Source organism: Condylostylus longicornis, unplaced genomic scaffold, assembly GCF_029603195.1.
Source record: "Condylostylus longicornis isolate FDR11 unplaced genomic scaffold, ASM2960319v2 ptg000075l, whole genome shotgun sequence".
NCBI lineage: Eukaryota > Metazoa > Arthropoda > Insecta > Diptera > Dolichopodidae > Condylostylus > Condylostylus longicornis.
In genome coordinates, this window is record NW_026578043.1 from 2,036,051 (window position 1) to 2,051,583 (window position 15,533).

Below are 15,533 nucleotides of genomic sequence, written 5' to 3' on the forward strand. Positions count from 1 at the left end.
TTTCATGTATAGAGCTCCTATTAGTTTCACTCAAGGATATTCTCTTCTCGTATGTAATAATATTTCCCGTACTTTATATTTTTTTACTTAAATGTCCCTTCTTCTTATTAAATGGATTTGATTTAAATAGACAAATTTCGTATAGTTTTATATGTCCCTAGAAAAAATCAACTTTCGTGTTTATACCATTACTTAGTATTAATTTATTAAATTTTTAATTTTTTACTTTATTAAAATCAAATAATGTTAGGAGGCTGAAGAGGCTGCTGCCGCAAAAGCTGCAAAACTGGAGGACAGAGCAGCGGCTGCTGCTGCGGCTGCCGAGGCATCACAACATGCTGAAATGGTAAAAAGTCCATCTGATTTTTCGTGTCACAGTTATGAGCTATTCGTTGGACAGGAAAAGGGCAACGATGACAACAACAAGGAGAAAATGTCCATCCGTAGCGAAGGATTGGAGTCGGTGAGCGAAATGCAAAGACCAACCGCACCTACAGCTTATCCATCCGCAACTAAGGTCCGTAAAGTCAGTACGGTAAGTATGACCGGGCTATGTGTTAATGTGTCATGTTTTCTTTTTGTTCTGTTGTTCATTCTATTCGATTATGTTTGTATTTTAGTTTTTTTTTTCTCTTATACATATACCGTTATTTTGTTAATATTTAATAATGTTTCATTTAATTTTAAAGATTTTTTTTTTAATTTTTTGTTTCAAACTTTCATTATTAATTTTTTATTAATTTTTGTGTAAATAAAATGAGATTCGTTCAAGAATGTTTTGTTTCTTTTTTTTCTTTCCAATACGTATGTATGTATGTTTTTGCATATATATGCATATGTATGTATGTATGTCAGTGATATGTCCTGATATCAAGAAAAATTTTTTTAATTAATTTTTTATATCACTCTTCTTATAAAACATACTAAATATTAACTATCTTTCAAATATAAATGTACTTATGCTGCTCTATCTTTAATTGCTTTCGATTTCCACAAAAATTTTTATTTTAAAAATTTGAAAAATGCAAATTAAATTGAAAATGCCTATTGATTTTTTGATTTTTTATGTTTTTGTTTAATTAACGGTATACTTTATGTTTTGAGTTTACTAGTTTTTAATTTATTAAAACTATGAAAAGGAAGGAATTTTATAACCGAAATCAAAACTTTTTTTTAACCAAATTCAAAAAGGGAGAAAAAATTAAATAATTCTACACAGGTTTAGATAAAGCAAAAACATAGTAATTAAAAAAATATACAAAGCATGTTTTGAACTATGTATTTTAGTTTCTAATCTATTTGTATACCTGGTAGATGATACATACATATCCTTTTTTGAAAATCGTTTGTTAATACATACATATTTTATATTAATTTCATTTTACCACCTTAATTAATGAATTAATGAAATACCATGAGATTTCCGATGTTTTAACGGGAAATTCAAACAAAATGTTTATTATGCTCATACATACTTGATATACTTTCATTTATAATGAAACATATATGAAGAGATTTTAATATTACAAGAACAAATTTGAAAAACTTAAAACATATTTCATCCTTCTTTTATTCAAAGATTATATTTTTGGCTTCTCTTATTTAAAAAATACTGCAGCCGGAAATTCCTTGTCTTTCATATTAATTGAAAACAAAACATCGAAACTTTGTAGCAATACATTTTCGACTTCATGTCAAAATCAAGCATAACCTGTATGTTCGTCACTTTTTGGTAAAGTTGTATAAAGTTATTTATGGATGTAATCAAAATAAAAATTGTGCACTTATTGTGTTTCTCAAGCTCTAATATTAAAATCTGCCTTTGTATTTTTTCAAAAGAAATACTCCTGGCTCCTGCTATCCACCTCTTGTTTTTTAGTCTAAAAATTTCCCATCGGGGAAATGTTTTATGTGGAGTTCTTTTTGTCTTCAAACAAAATCAACTCCCGATGACACCACGTTTTTCAAATGCCAATGCTGTCCGACAGAATTTTTACTATAAAACATTTACTGGCAATTAAATAATATTTTCTAAATTTCTTTTTTCTCAAAATATTCTCATGGAATACCTCATTGCGAACAAAATTTTTTATAGCATTATACACCTACTAGTATAGTACATGTTTTCTGTCTAATATACGTCCATAGAAGTCCGTAACTTCTTTTAGCTATAATTTGCCTTTTAAATTATTACACAAATAATATTATGTACATATGTTTATGTAAGTTCAAAGAATATATGAGACCCAATTAAGAAACTCTATAGGTGAATTAAAGTGATCGAGACAAATAATAACTAATAACTTGTTTTATTAATAAGGTCTATACCGACCGTCAAACATGTTATTCAATATGTATCTACTCACAACGGTTGATTATGTCCAAAGCGTTATTATTATTGAAAAAATTCGGTTAAATAAACATACATACAAGATATAAAAACACAAATTACGTATCTGCTCCATATTTTTCAACAAAATATTGATTTTAACCTTTAAAATTCATATTCATATGTAAATGTGAAAATGTATATATATGATATACATACATTTGTACTAACTTTGACTTCATATCCTTACTAACTTTTTATTTTATTTTTTCATAGTTTTAGTATGACAATTTAGTACCTACCTACATGTAATACAGTTTTTCTTTTTTAATTTTCATTATTGCTACTTACAAAACTTTTCTACTTGTTTTATTTTTTAATATTTTTTTACATTTTTGCAAGATTTCAACATAAATGTTTTTTTTTTTTGGGTTTTTTTTTCTGTTAACAAAAATAAATACATATTATTTTATTTTTGATTTACTTAAAACAGCCAACAAATTTTTGCAGCTTATTTAGAACAAAAAGATTATTTTTAAAGCCGAAAAAAAAATCAATATTTTGCATACTTATTTTAGTATGTAATTTTATTAAAATTGTTAATTTTTTTTTTTTGTAAAGGACAGTTAAAAATAACAAAAAATAAATAGAATATTTTTGCAAATATTTTAAAATTAGTAACACGCGCCTGCCTTTAATCACAATAATATTATAATGAAAAAAAAATGTATTAGTTCCAAAAAAGTCCTTTTTTTTATAAAATAAATAGTTGAAGAATTTCAGACAGCTATGCACTGCAACGATTTAACCCATTTTTAACAATTTTCCAAAAACATTTGAAAAAAATATGTATTAAGTTTACTTTGTCTGCCCATCCGTCCGTCCTCTAAAAACTTCTACACCCTCTGAGATAGAAAGCTGAAATTTTACAAATGAATAAATCTTTACTAAAAACTAATTTCTGTATAAATTAAGTATATTTAATTTTTACCTATCTCTCCCTCTCTAAAAGTTATATTCACTCAAGATTCTAAAATTGCTCTTTTTAACTATTTATTGTAACGAAAGCATAAACATTTCTAAAATTTAGCAGATACAGAAAAGTAGTGGTTTCTATTATCGCCGTATAGAATAGATAAGCATAGAAAAGACAAAATGGCACTTGAAATTAACCTATGCCTAACATCCATTTCTTTTCCAATGTTATCGTTTTTGTTCATGACGATAATTTACAGAAGTTTAAAATTTTAACAGCTTTTTAAAAATGCTTTTTCTTTGTTAAAAGAAAATTTTTTTCCACCACTAAAATGTGAATTAAAAAATTATTAAACTGCAAGCTTCTTAAATATCTATAAATAGTGAAATCAAATGATATAAGCCATGCCATCAAAAAATATTAATAATTTGTATTAACTCACGCAATTAACCATTGAATTCGTCCCATATGTTAACGCCTCATTAATTTTTTTTTTTTCTCATCCTAGATATATGCAATCATTTGAAATATTTTGTATATGTATGAAAGTAGTTTAAAATATAATAGAATAACTTTTACTTGTTTTAGGGAAAAAAGTTATTTTTTACAAACCATTAGTTTGATCCAACTTTATTGTAATAATGTCATTTTTAAGGGATATTGGTATTGAATTAAAATAATTGTAAGGTTTTGCAAAATTAAAATCATTTCGGAGTTATTATAAATATGTAATTAAATGGCGGGAATTCCAATAAATTTTTCAAACCATTTAAAGAAATATTTCAAGAGAATTAAATATACATTCAAAATTCGTTACTTTCAATTTTTTCATATATTTTTCAGTTGTAATTAATAAAAGTTATTATAACTAATAACAACCCTTTTATTGTTTGCCATTCGGACGCAGAAAAATTCTTTTGTTTTCCGATTTTTTTTAACATATTGAAAAACGAGATTTTACAAACAAAGTAATGTATTATCTAAAATGATGCTGATAACATTGAATTTTACGTTAAAATAAAATATCTTGAAAGTTATTTAAAAGATACAAATAAATACAAGGTTTTGAATTTTGTAAAATTTTTTTTACTTTCACAAAAAAAATTTTCGCTTTTACAAAAAAAAAGCGAAAACATTCTCTTTTTCCGTAAATAACTATTTCAATTAGAAATGTTAGATTATTTAAAAATAGAAAATTGAGATTTCGTTGCATTTTTTATACACGTTTTAATTTATAAATTACACTAAATATTTCACATAGTGATCAACATTTTTTAATGCTTTCCATTTTCAATTTGTATTACCAATTGATTTTTTTCACTACGTATTTAAATAAAAAAAAAACATTACATTATACCATTTGGCAAAGCAACAATTTTTTTTTTTTCAAAGTTAATATAACAAAAAATTAAACAATATTTAATTTATATAAGATTTATAAAAATATCCGAATTTATTTTTAAATACAAATATAGTTTTTATACGAAATATTGTTTTGATTAAATTCTTCAGTAATAAGAATCTATGCTATAAAATTTATTTCGAATTTCAACTAAATAATACAAAATCAAAATTTTTTGTATGTATATAATTAATATTCTATAATATTTAAATGCAAATGTTATTGTTTAATATGCAATATTTCATAATTAAAATTAAAAGAAAATTGGATATCGAATTTGTTTTATAGTTTTTGACTAAAAAACCGAGAAATAAAAAACAAAGTTTAAATTTAAAACCTCGCAAAAATTCTTTTAATACGAAATGATATAATCTATATTCAACAACTTTGCCATTTACTGTAAATATTACTAAATTTTGCCGAAAGTTTGAAGATCTAGTAAACCTAAACTATATTTATTATTAATATTTCAGCTGTAACAAATATTTGTGGAATTCTTCATTATAATCATGAAAACATAATAAGAATAAAAAATGAAAAAAAAAAATAATTTTAATTAACATTCTATTCAATTATTTAAATAAAATAGGAAAAATTTAATTAAAAATATAATTAGTGATCTAGAAATTAGTAATTAAGATCAAGAGAAAAGAAAACATCAATATAATAATTTTAACAAAATTTAATTTTGAAAATTCAATATAAATATTGATTAGGTCATCATTTTACTAGTTGATATTATATTTTATTACATTAAAATTATTTGATAGTACATGAAATTCTTTAATGATTATTTATTCAATTAAATTCATGAAACTTATAAAATTCAAAAAACTTATATTTCTACGAGTATCAATTGGTCAGCTAAATTTAGTTTCTTTGATCTTTACTCAAATTTTTAGCAACAATTTATATCTATATCTTATTTAAATTATGCGAAATATTGTATGAATAAACATATGGCTGTATTTTGTGTACACCTACAGCTAGGAAACAAAAAAAAAATTGGTGCTGTTGCTGTTATGTTAAATTTATTTCTTAACATTACGATATATATAAAAGGATCGTTAGCATAAAAATCAATAGCATTTTAGTTTATCTTCAATATCATTATTATTATTAAAATTCAAAAATAAAACATTTTATATAATTTATCATTATTTTGACTGTTTTACCCTCCCATTAATTTTTTTTTTTTTATTAAATTTATTTCTATTATATTTTTACGTAGATAATTTCGTATATACATAGAACATTATAAGTATCTATATCTCTTAACACTTATATAGAAAATATTGTATATAAATGAAAAATTTCTTTCTTTCTTGAACAATATGTTTGAAATTTGTTGAATTTATTGATAACCTATTATTCTAATCAATAGAAAAAGAGTATTTAAATTTAAGTGCAAGTTTTTATTCTTTATACATATTTAAGTACATACTCATTTTTATATTATATATATACATACAAAAAATTTGGTTTTGAATTTTGATGAAATTAAAATTTATTTTTTCTTGAATGCTCAAAACTTTATTTCAAAAACTTTATTGAAAAAGTAGTAAAATAACAAAAAAAAAATTTTTTTTTTTTTGTTTTTATTTTCCTTTTTCTCAGATTTTTATTATAATTTCTATAAAAATACATACATTTTATATAATTTTTATTCTAAAAATTGAAAATATATCAAAATTATATTATTATACTTAGTTATGTATTTTAAAAATATTTCGGAAAAGAAACAATAATATTATACATACATATTTATTTTTCATTTATTCATCAATTTTATTTGAAATAAAGTTTATCTATATATATATATACATATACTTATTTGTATTGCATCATCTTTAGAGATAATATTTCCGTATATAATTATATAGATATAATTGTAATATCTTTATAAGTAGAAATTGTTTTAAAATAGAGAATTTTATGAGTGAGGTCCGAGCATTACAAAATTTTGAAGTTTTGAGAATTGAATTAATATTCAAAATAATATAACATTATTTATTAAATACATAGATTTTCAAAATATATAATATAACTTGAAAATTAATATGTATAATAATATATGAAAAAATTATACCATCTTTAAATAATTAAAAATATGTAAAAACTTCAAAAATTTGGCTCCAACGAATATAAAAAGGTAGGTCTTTTAAAAATTTTTAAAATCCCAAATTTCCCCTAGCAGCAGCAGCATAATAAAATTAGATAATTTTTTTTTTTAATTATATATATTAAATTTAATTGAATTACATTGAATTAATTACCATATAATTATTATAATAAAAAAAAAAACTAAACCATATAATATTGATTTTGAAAAATAAAGTTCTTTAACTTTATTAATTTAAAACAATTTTTGTCTAAATTTTTACAAATACCTTAATAAAATCAAAGTCAATAATTATAATTAATGGGCAAAATAATATTTACATTCAATTTAATGAATTTGGCTTTAAAAATAATTTTTGAAAAAAAAAATGATATTTGAGAAAAAAAAAATTTTTATACGAGTATTAATGATAATTTAAAATTAATATTTAATGAATGAAAAATATAGTTTTTTTTTTTTTGGTATTAATTGATATTAAAACCAGAATTAATTGGTAAAAACTTAATTACAAAACAAAAAGACAAGATTATATGAACAAAACAAATGATTTTTTTTTCTTCTCTCTCTTTCTCTCTTTCACTATTTTGTTTTTTTTTTTTCATGAATAGGCTTCTCTATCTTTACCTGGATCACCTTTTAATCCTCGAAGAGGATCACGTGGTTCACATCAGGTATATCTTTTTTTTATGTTATATCCAAATTTTATTTCTTGAATTTTTCTTATTTGAATTATTAATTAAAAGGAAAATAAATCAAGTACGAAAAATGTTTATTGTTTAAAAGTTCTACAATTGAATAAGTTCCATTTTAAATAGAATATAATATTTAAGCGGTCATATACAAAAGGAGAATGGGAATTTAATATAAATATACTTTTTTAATTGGATAAATATATAATATGTTATTCTTATAAATGCTATACCCTATATGTTTGTACATATTCGAAGTTCAAATAATTTTTTCACGGATAATTTCAGTATCACAACATAAATGTTCATCATTAGACACGAGTAAAGTCATAGAGTCTTTAGTTAAATGAGTATACGGGTTTCCACTTTAAAACAATTAAAATTTTCCGTTTATTACTATATTTTAATTTTAAATATTTATATCAAATTAATTAAGAGAACAGTAATATTTTTATTATTTTACTAAACAATTTCTTTTTATATTTTACGTACTTGATAAAATTAATTTTTAAAATTGTTATAATTAAAAAATTTAGATTAATATTGAAATTTTCAATCGAATTTCTATATTACATTTTAAATGAATATAACATTATAATATATGTACATAATCCGTATCAATACAAAATTATTACAAAAATTTTTCTCGTAAATTTCAGTTTACGATACGAAACGGTCGTGGACGATTCGGTGTTCCAGGTAGTGATCGTAAGCCGTTAGTTTTATCAACATATCTGGATGCACAAGAACATCTACCATATGCAGATGATTCAAATGCAGTAACACCAATGTCTGAAGAGAATGGCGCGATAATAGTTCCCGTATACTATGGAAACCTAGGTAGTCTGTTCATGTATATAAATACAAGATTTATAATGCGTTTTTCTTTTTCTTTTCTGTTTCAATTTATAAAATAAAAATAATATCAAAAAAAATTAAAAAAATAGGATCACGTCATTCCTCTTATACCTCGCATCAATCTAGAATATCATATACATCCCATGGTGACTTATTAGGCGGTATGACTAAAGAAAGTAAATTAATGAATAGATCGCGTAGAAACCAATCTATAGCACCATCGAATGGAACCAGCTGTTATGTAGACAATAAATTTTCGGGCCATCGTGATTATGTAAGTTTGTTTCTTCAATGTTTATTCATATATAGTTTATTTTGTTTTTTCTCATTAACATAATATATTTATAAAAAAAAATAATAAATAAATAAACAAATAAATAAATTTAATCTTAAATGCAATACAAAATATTAATAAATATTATTTATAATTGTATAATATAAATGGTATAATGAACACACTGATTAAGTACCACATGATAGAAGATATGTTATATAGAATGTGGTATTTAATATTAAATTTATTAATATATGATTATATAAATATATATATACGTACGTTTATGTACAATATATGAAAAAAAAATGTGTAGGAATTAATTTAAAATGAGCTTTGCTAAGTGATATTATGTAAGTTAAAAACAAAAACATTATAACATTTTCGTCTTCAAAGCACAAATTTAACGCACTATATAAGTATATATAACAAAAATATAAAATTATTTTTATATATATAACTACATAAAATCTTTGAGTTAAAATTAAGTTAAAAATAATATTTTTATATTAATAATAATTTTTAGGACCCATCAACAGACTGTACAGATGAAGCTGGTAAAGTTAAACAACCCGACAATCCTTTTATTGAGCCCGTCCAAACGCAAACAGTAGTCGACATGAAAGGTAATTAGTTTTATTGCACATATTATATACATATGTTTTATATTAAAAATAATATTTATTATTTTTATTTTTTAGATGTTATGGTATTAAATGATATTATAGAACAAGCCGCTGGTCGGCAGAGTCGAACAAGCGATCGGGGAGGTAAATTAAAATATTCAAATTAGTATGCGTTTGTATGTGTTTTTGTTTTTTAATTCAAATGTTTTACATACTGTTATTATTCTATATATATAAATATATATAGTTGCTTTAATGTTCAAAAAATTATTATAAAATATACTTGGTTACAAAAAAAAAAACTTTATTTTAATTTAATTTAATTTTTTTTCTTTTATCTTATCTTATACAATATTTCGTATTAAAATATATATATTTTTTATTTTATTTATTTCATTTATGTCATTTATATTATTTTTAATACAATAATACTACAAACTAAATACCGAATTCAAGGAAGAGATTAATAACTCCTCCTGACACAATTTTACTATTTAATTTTTCTTTTTTTTTCTCCTCTCTTTATTCATTTTGTGTTTCAGTTTTGGTTTTTCGTATTGAATACTTTTTAAATAACATATTAATTTTATATTTAAAAACAAAATATATAATTAATACTTTATATATAAAAAAAATCAAATTTCCAATAGTAAAGTTGTATGAAACAAAAAAAAAAGAAGAAAATTCAAATAGTTTGTTTTTAAGCTTGTTTTTTTCAAAATCATTATTTATTTATTTATGAAATGTAACAGTAAAAATATATTGAATCAAAATTTTAAATAAGAATTTCAAATACTTACTCTAGATCTATATGAGTTTGAAAATGAACCAAATACATACAGAAAATTTTTCTTAACAGAAAACTAAGGTTCAGTTTATTTTTTTTGATGTTTTAATATAAATTCAATAAGATTCACTCTCGTTGAAAGTAAAATCGATAAGAAATCAACTAAAAATTACCTCCTTTATTGCATGCAATGCGGACGGTAAAAAGGACGGAATTGAATATATAATATGCTCTTTTGTTTTCCTCTCCTACTAACATATTTTAATTTTATTGATCATAATAGTTTCAAAAATATGAAAAAAATTTAAAATTTGTATTTTATTCATATTTTTATAGTGTATTACAATTTGCAATACACATTTAATGATACCTTCATTTTCTAGGAAACCGTTATAATCTTATAGTTATTTATTTTATCTATATTCAATTTTATCTATACTCACTTTTTTACTCTCTAGTCTCTTTTTATTTACTTTCTAATGAGAATTATCCGTTTTTCTAATGAATATTTCATATTTCCAATAAGATTAGTCATTTTTTTAGAATAAAATGAATAAACAATATGGAGTAATTCTACGGAGTAACTCAAAAAATATATTATACAAATACATGATAGTTGCTCACTTTCTTCTCATTTGCTGAGTAAAATAGCGAGAAAGACGATCGGGTCTAGGTACTTTATGAGATTGTAACGTACTTTATGAGATTGAAATATGATTTAAAAATATTTAAATATTTTATGTTAGAGAGTAAATTTAGTACTAGCAAAAAAAATAAGATAAAAGTAAAAATTCAAATATTTTTAATTTTGATTCAAAATATTATTTGAATGGAATATTGAATTTGTTTATTATGCTACTTATATAATAAATATTCTAAATATACTTACATAATTATATGTTTTTATATATATATATATATTTTAACTGTATTGTTCGTTTATTTTTTGTTCCTGTTTCTTTTTTTTTGTGTGTTTTGGTTTATATTTTTTATTGTATTAAAAAAAAATGAAAATTTCAAAATGCTTGCATTTATTTTGTTTTTAATTTTTGTTTTTTTAAATGTTTTATAATTCAAAAATTTATGATTTTTTTTTTATTATATGCATTTATTTCTTGTTATAATATATATAAGACCTTTTCATAAGCGCAATATATCGCAATATATAGCAAAAACAGGGCTATATTTGTGTTAATAAATATTGCTTACATAATTTTAGCGTTAAACAAGATTAATTTTTCGTAATGTACCGAAATTCGTAGAGAGAGCGACAGTTATATCATACGAAAATTTGATCATATTGAATAGTTAAAAAATATTGCATATTTCTCACGTTATGTTTTCGAAGTATTACTTTTCGAACTTATTAATTTTCATAGTATTGCGTTTATGAAAATCTCTTAATATATGATGTTTGTTTTGAATTTTATTTATTTTACTTATTTATACATATTAAATTTTTTTTTTTGTTCTGTAAAGAAAGAAATTGTTTGATATGTTTTTAATGAAAAACTTTTTTGCTTATATAAATTTTATTGCTACAATAATTTATTAAAAAAATGAATATTTAAAGTTTTTATGTTGATTTAAAAGCTTTAAAGTAATACGAAATTAATTTATTTTTTTGGAATATTATTTTATAATTTAACAGTTTATAGTTTTGTATGTAAAAAGGTATATTAAATTATAAGTTTCTTTAGTTTCTTAAATTTTTTGCATATACATATATATTTTGTTTATTTTTAGTTTTTGATTATACAACAAGTGAATTTCAAAAAATAATATAAAAGTTTTATAGAGTTTGACATAAATATTAGTTTGTACATCGTACATACATTTCAAAATCATTAATTTTCTTATATTAATTTTATATCTGTTCATATGTATACTCTTTGCTAATACACATATATATATATATATATACGTATGCAACAAAAATTGTTAGTCAATGTCAATTCCTAACAATAGTGTGTAAATTTCTAATTTTTTTGAAAACTATTTAATAAAAATTTTTTAAAGTCCTTTCAAATCCCTTCATGGCATTTGTAAACAATGTAAATTGAATTGATTAATTAATAAAATTAATTTATAATTATTTTGTGCCCTAAATGGAGCAGTCTACATGGCGATGACTACTTGCTATTAAAATGGGCATTAATATAATAAATAAAATTCCAAGCAAAATAAAAAAAATATAATTTTATAATATAATATATTATTTTTTTGAAATTCAAATTTAGGCAATATAAATATGCAATTAATTTTGTTTTGCGAATTTTTCATTTTTAATATCATATTTTTTTTTATTTTTTTGTATATACATATTGAAATTATTATTTTTTGTTTCTTATAACATGTATATATATACATATTAATATATATATATATGTATATATACATTTCAGTTTAATTTGCAAAAAAAACCGAGGGTTAATTATTTTAAATCTAATTAATATTTGAGAAAATTAAAAAAAAAATCATAATTACAAATTAAATAATATTTTTTTTATTAAATTTTTCATAATAAACAACAAAAAAAAAACCCTTGAATATTTTTTCTTAATTTATTTCTGATTACAGATTTTTAATAAGTTTTTGTTTTTTATTTCGTATATTTTTTTTTTAATTAGAAAAAGAAAAATTATTTTAGCAATAAAACAAAAAAAAAAATATTTTTAATAATAAATTATAACTAAATGTGCCTGACTCATCCCTTTTTTGCTGATGCTGTGTAATTTCTGGTAAAAAAAATAAAAAACTGGTCACCAAAGGATTTCAAAGGGTTAAATGTTTAACTTTAAAAAAAAAAAGAATTTTTAAATTTTATTTTTATAATTATATATATTTAAAAAAAAAAATTGGCTAAAAAAAAATTTTATCTTGAAAAAATCAAAATTAAAATTATTAACTTTTTTTTTTTTTTTGAATATAAAAATCAAATATGAATTATATATATTTTATATTTGAATATGCATATGAGGGAAAGAGAGGTTTTAATTTAAATTTTATTCCTTTATATACTTTAAGATTTTTTTTTCAACTCTTATAATATAAAAAACAATAATTTTATTAGAAATTGAATATTTCCACTTAAATATAATTAATTTGTTTCTTTCGAATTCACAAAATCGACAAATATAACATTTAATTTGATCAAAAACAGAATAAGCTCAATAAATATGAATTTGTTCCTTTTGTTTTTTTTTTCAATAATAAATTTTGTTTAATTTTTTTTTTTCAGACAAAAAATTATTTTTAAAGTTTTCGGAAAATTTAATTTGTACTTATAACATAGCTTTCATATACAATAAGAATTATACGATACAATATAAAAATTGGTTTTGTATTTTTTAACCTTTTATAATAAAAACTTTTCTAAAATGTTATTGATGCATTACGGTCTTAACTGTAGATCAATTTCGACCTTAGATACATGTTAATATAGTTGCAAATAATATTAATTAATATAATATACAGTTAAATTTATATAAGACTAAATTTACAAAATTTCGAAAAGCAATTAACATTTTAATGAAATATTGTCGGTGTTATGTTACGAAAAATTTGTGTTCATGTCACTTAATACGAATATAGTTAAAAAACATAAGCAATACGAGTATAATGAGATTTAAAATAAATTGGTATTACGTGATTATATTATTCTGTTTGAATTAAATTTTTTTTAAAATTTCAAAATGTAATGTATCAAAAACATTTGTCAATTATTTTACTAGTTTTTATTATAATTAAAAAATATACAAATACATTATTAATAAAACAAAATTAAGTTTATTGAGCTATATAATTTTGTCCATGCATTCTTTATAAGAGCGTAATATAATTCATTTATAATAATATCCTCTCAATATCGTATATCCCACTATATATTTTAATTATAAATGGAATGAAATTTTTAATATCTATTTTTATTCAATATCATAAATATATACATGCCTCTATATTATAATTAATTAGAATGGAATGAAAAATTCTTATTTTTAATCTTATATAAGCCTTGTTAAATATATAACATTTTTTTTCGCAAAATCATTATAAAAATAATTAATTTCAATATTCGTTTAAAATTTTTTCTTATCAAATATAATTTAAATTTATTTCATAACATTTTTAATTTTTTTCTTTATTTTGAAATTTTATAACAACAAAAAAAAAAGTAGTAAGTATATATAGCGCAATTGCATGATTGATAAAAGCATTTAGTATAAGTAAATTTTTATTTTGTTTTCAGTTTCTTTCTTTTTTTTTATTTTTATGAACATTCTTATCTATATATAAGCATTAAAAAAAATTTTGTAGTTTGAAATTTATAGAATTAGTAAATTTAAAATCACAATTTTTCTTTTATTAACGCATTTTATTAATTTTATATAGTAGCTAAATATATAGTAGCTATAAAGTAAATTAGAGTGTTATTGTAGTTATTCTCAATTAGAATTTTAAAATATTAAATACATATTTCTTTTTTTTATTTGATTGAAAATTTATTAAAAAAAAAAAACAAACAAATTTAAAGAAAAAAGAAAAATATAAACAAATCAATTATTCTATAATCAGAACAAAAGAAATTTAAAAAACAATTAATACATTTTCTATTCAATTGGATCCTTTACCAAATGTTTATGAAATATTTTTTAAAACAAAAAAATACTAAAACATAAAAAAATACACCATTTCTTTTTTATAAATTATATTTGAACGCTACATAAAAGTAGTAATTAAATTTAAATTAAGCATTGCGCTCACTTCACCTATAGCGAAAGATATTAAAATCCATTATCTAAATAAATTTTACTAAAAATCTTACTTCTAAATTTTACACTATATATGCACGAATATTATATTTAATGTGCTATTTTACAAAACAAATAAAACTTACATAAAATAATACAATTACAATTTTTTAATGAAAAAAAAAAATGTTTTCCTTTACAAAAAGTACGTTTTTAGAAAAATTATTTAGTATTATTCTTTTTCTGGTCCCTTAGTTTGTTCAAATTTATTCTTACAATATGAAATTTTACCACCTTTCAACTGACGAAGAATAAAAAATTAAATTATAAAATGATAAATATATTTAGATTTAGTGTGTAGTTTTGTTTAAACGAAATGTCCTTTTAACTTAGAATATTTAAAACTGAATTAATGAAAGGATTTGTATGTACATAGATGTGAAAGCAGTCTATAATGTAATTTGAATTTGAATTTAAAATTTGCTCTAAACTAAATATTATTTACATAGAAATCCTTTCTCTCATAATTTATTAAAGATAAGAAACTTAATTAAAATCCTTAAAATAAATAATTATTTAAAAATTAAAATTTATTTTTTGCTTTAATAATTAAAAAATACAAATAGTTTCGGATATTGATTATTTTAAAATTTAATTAAGTGATCAAAACTTATTTTAGTCATAATTTCTAAAGAAAAGTAACTTTAAAAGACACAATT

The 15,533-nt window shown here is 20.7% G+C and overlaps 1 protein-coding gene across 50 annotated transcripts in view; it reads left to right on the forward strand.

The window, feature by feature from the left end:
- Positions 1 to 15,533, forward strand: part of LOC129612666 (sodium channel protein para) — a 156,579-nt gene that overhangs the window by 91,376 nt on the left and 49,670 nt on the right. For 25 of the 50 annotated variants that reach the window (XM_055526378.1, XM_055526386.1, XM_055526392.1 and 22 more), the window contains 6 exons: positions 251 to 535; positions 7,438 to 7,500; positions 8,178 to 8,358; positions 8,466 to 8,650; positions 9,177 to 9,276; positions 9,352 to 9,420. In XM_055526378.1, coding sequence (XP_055382353.1) covers positions 251 to 535; positions 7,438 to 7,500; positions 8,178 to 8,358; positions 8,466 to 8,650; positions 9,177 to 9,276; positions 9,352 to 9,420 — 883 coding nt within the window. Of the gene's footprint in view, positions 1 to 250; positions 536 to 7,437; positions 7,501 to 8,177; positions 8,362 to 8,465; positions 8,651 to 9,176; positions 9,277 to 9,351; positions 9,421 to 15,533 lie in introns of all 50 variants that reach the window. The other 25 variants (XM_055526377.1, XM_055526376.1, XM_055526384.1 and 22 more) reach the window with 4 other exon arrangements.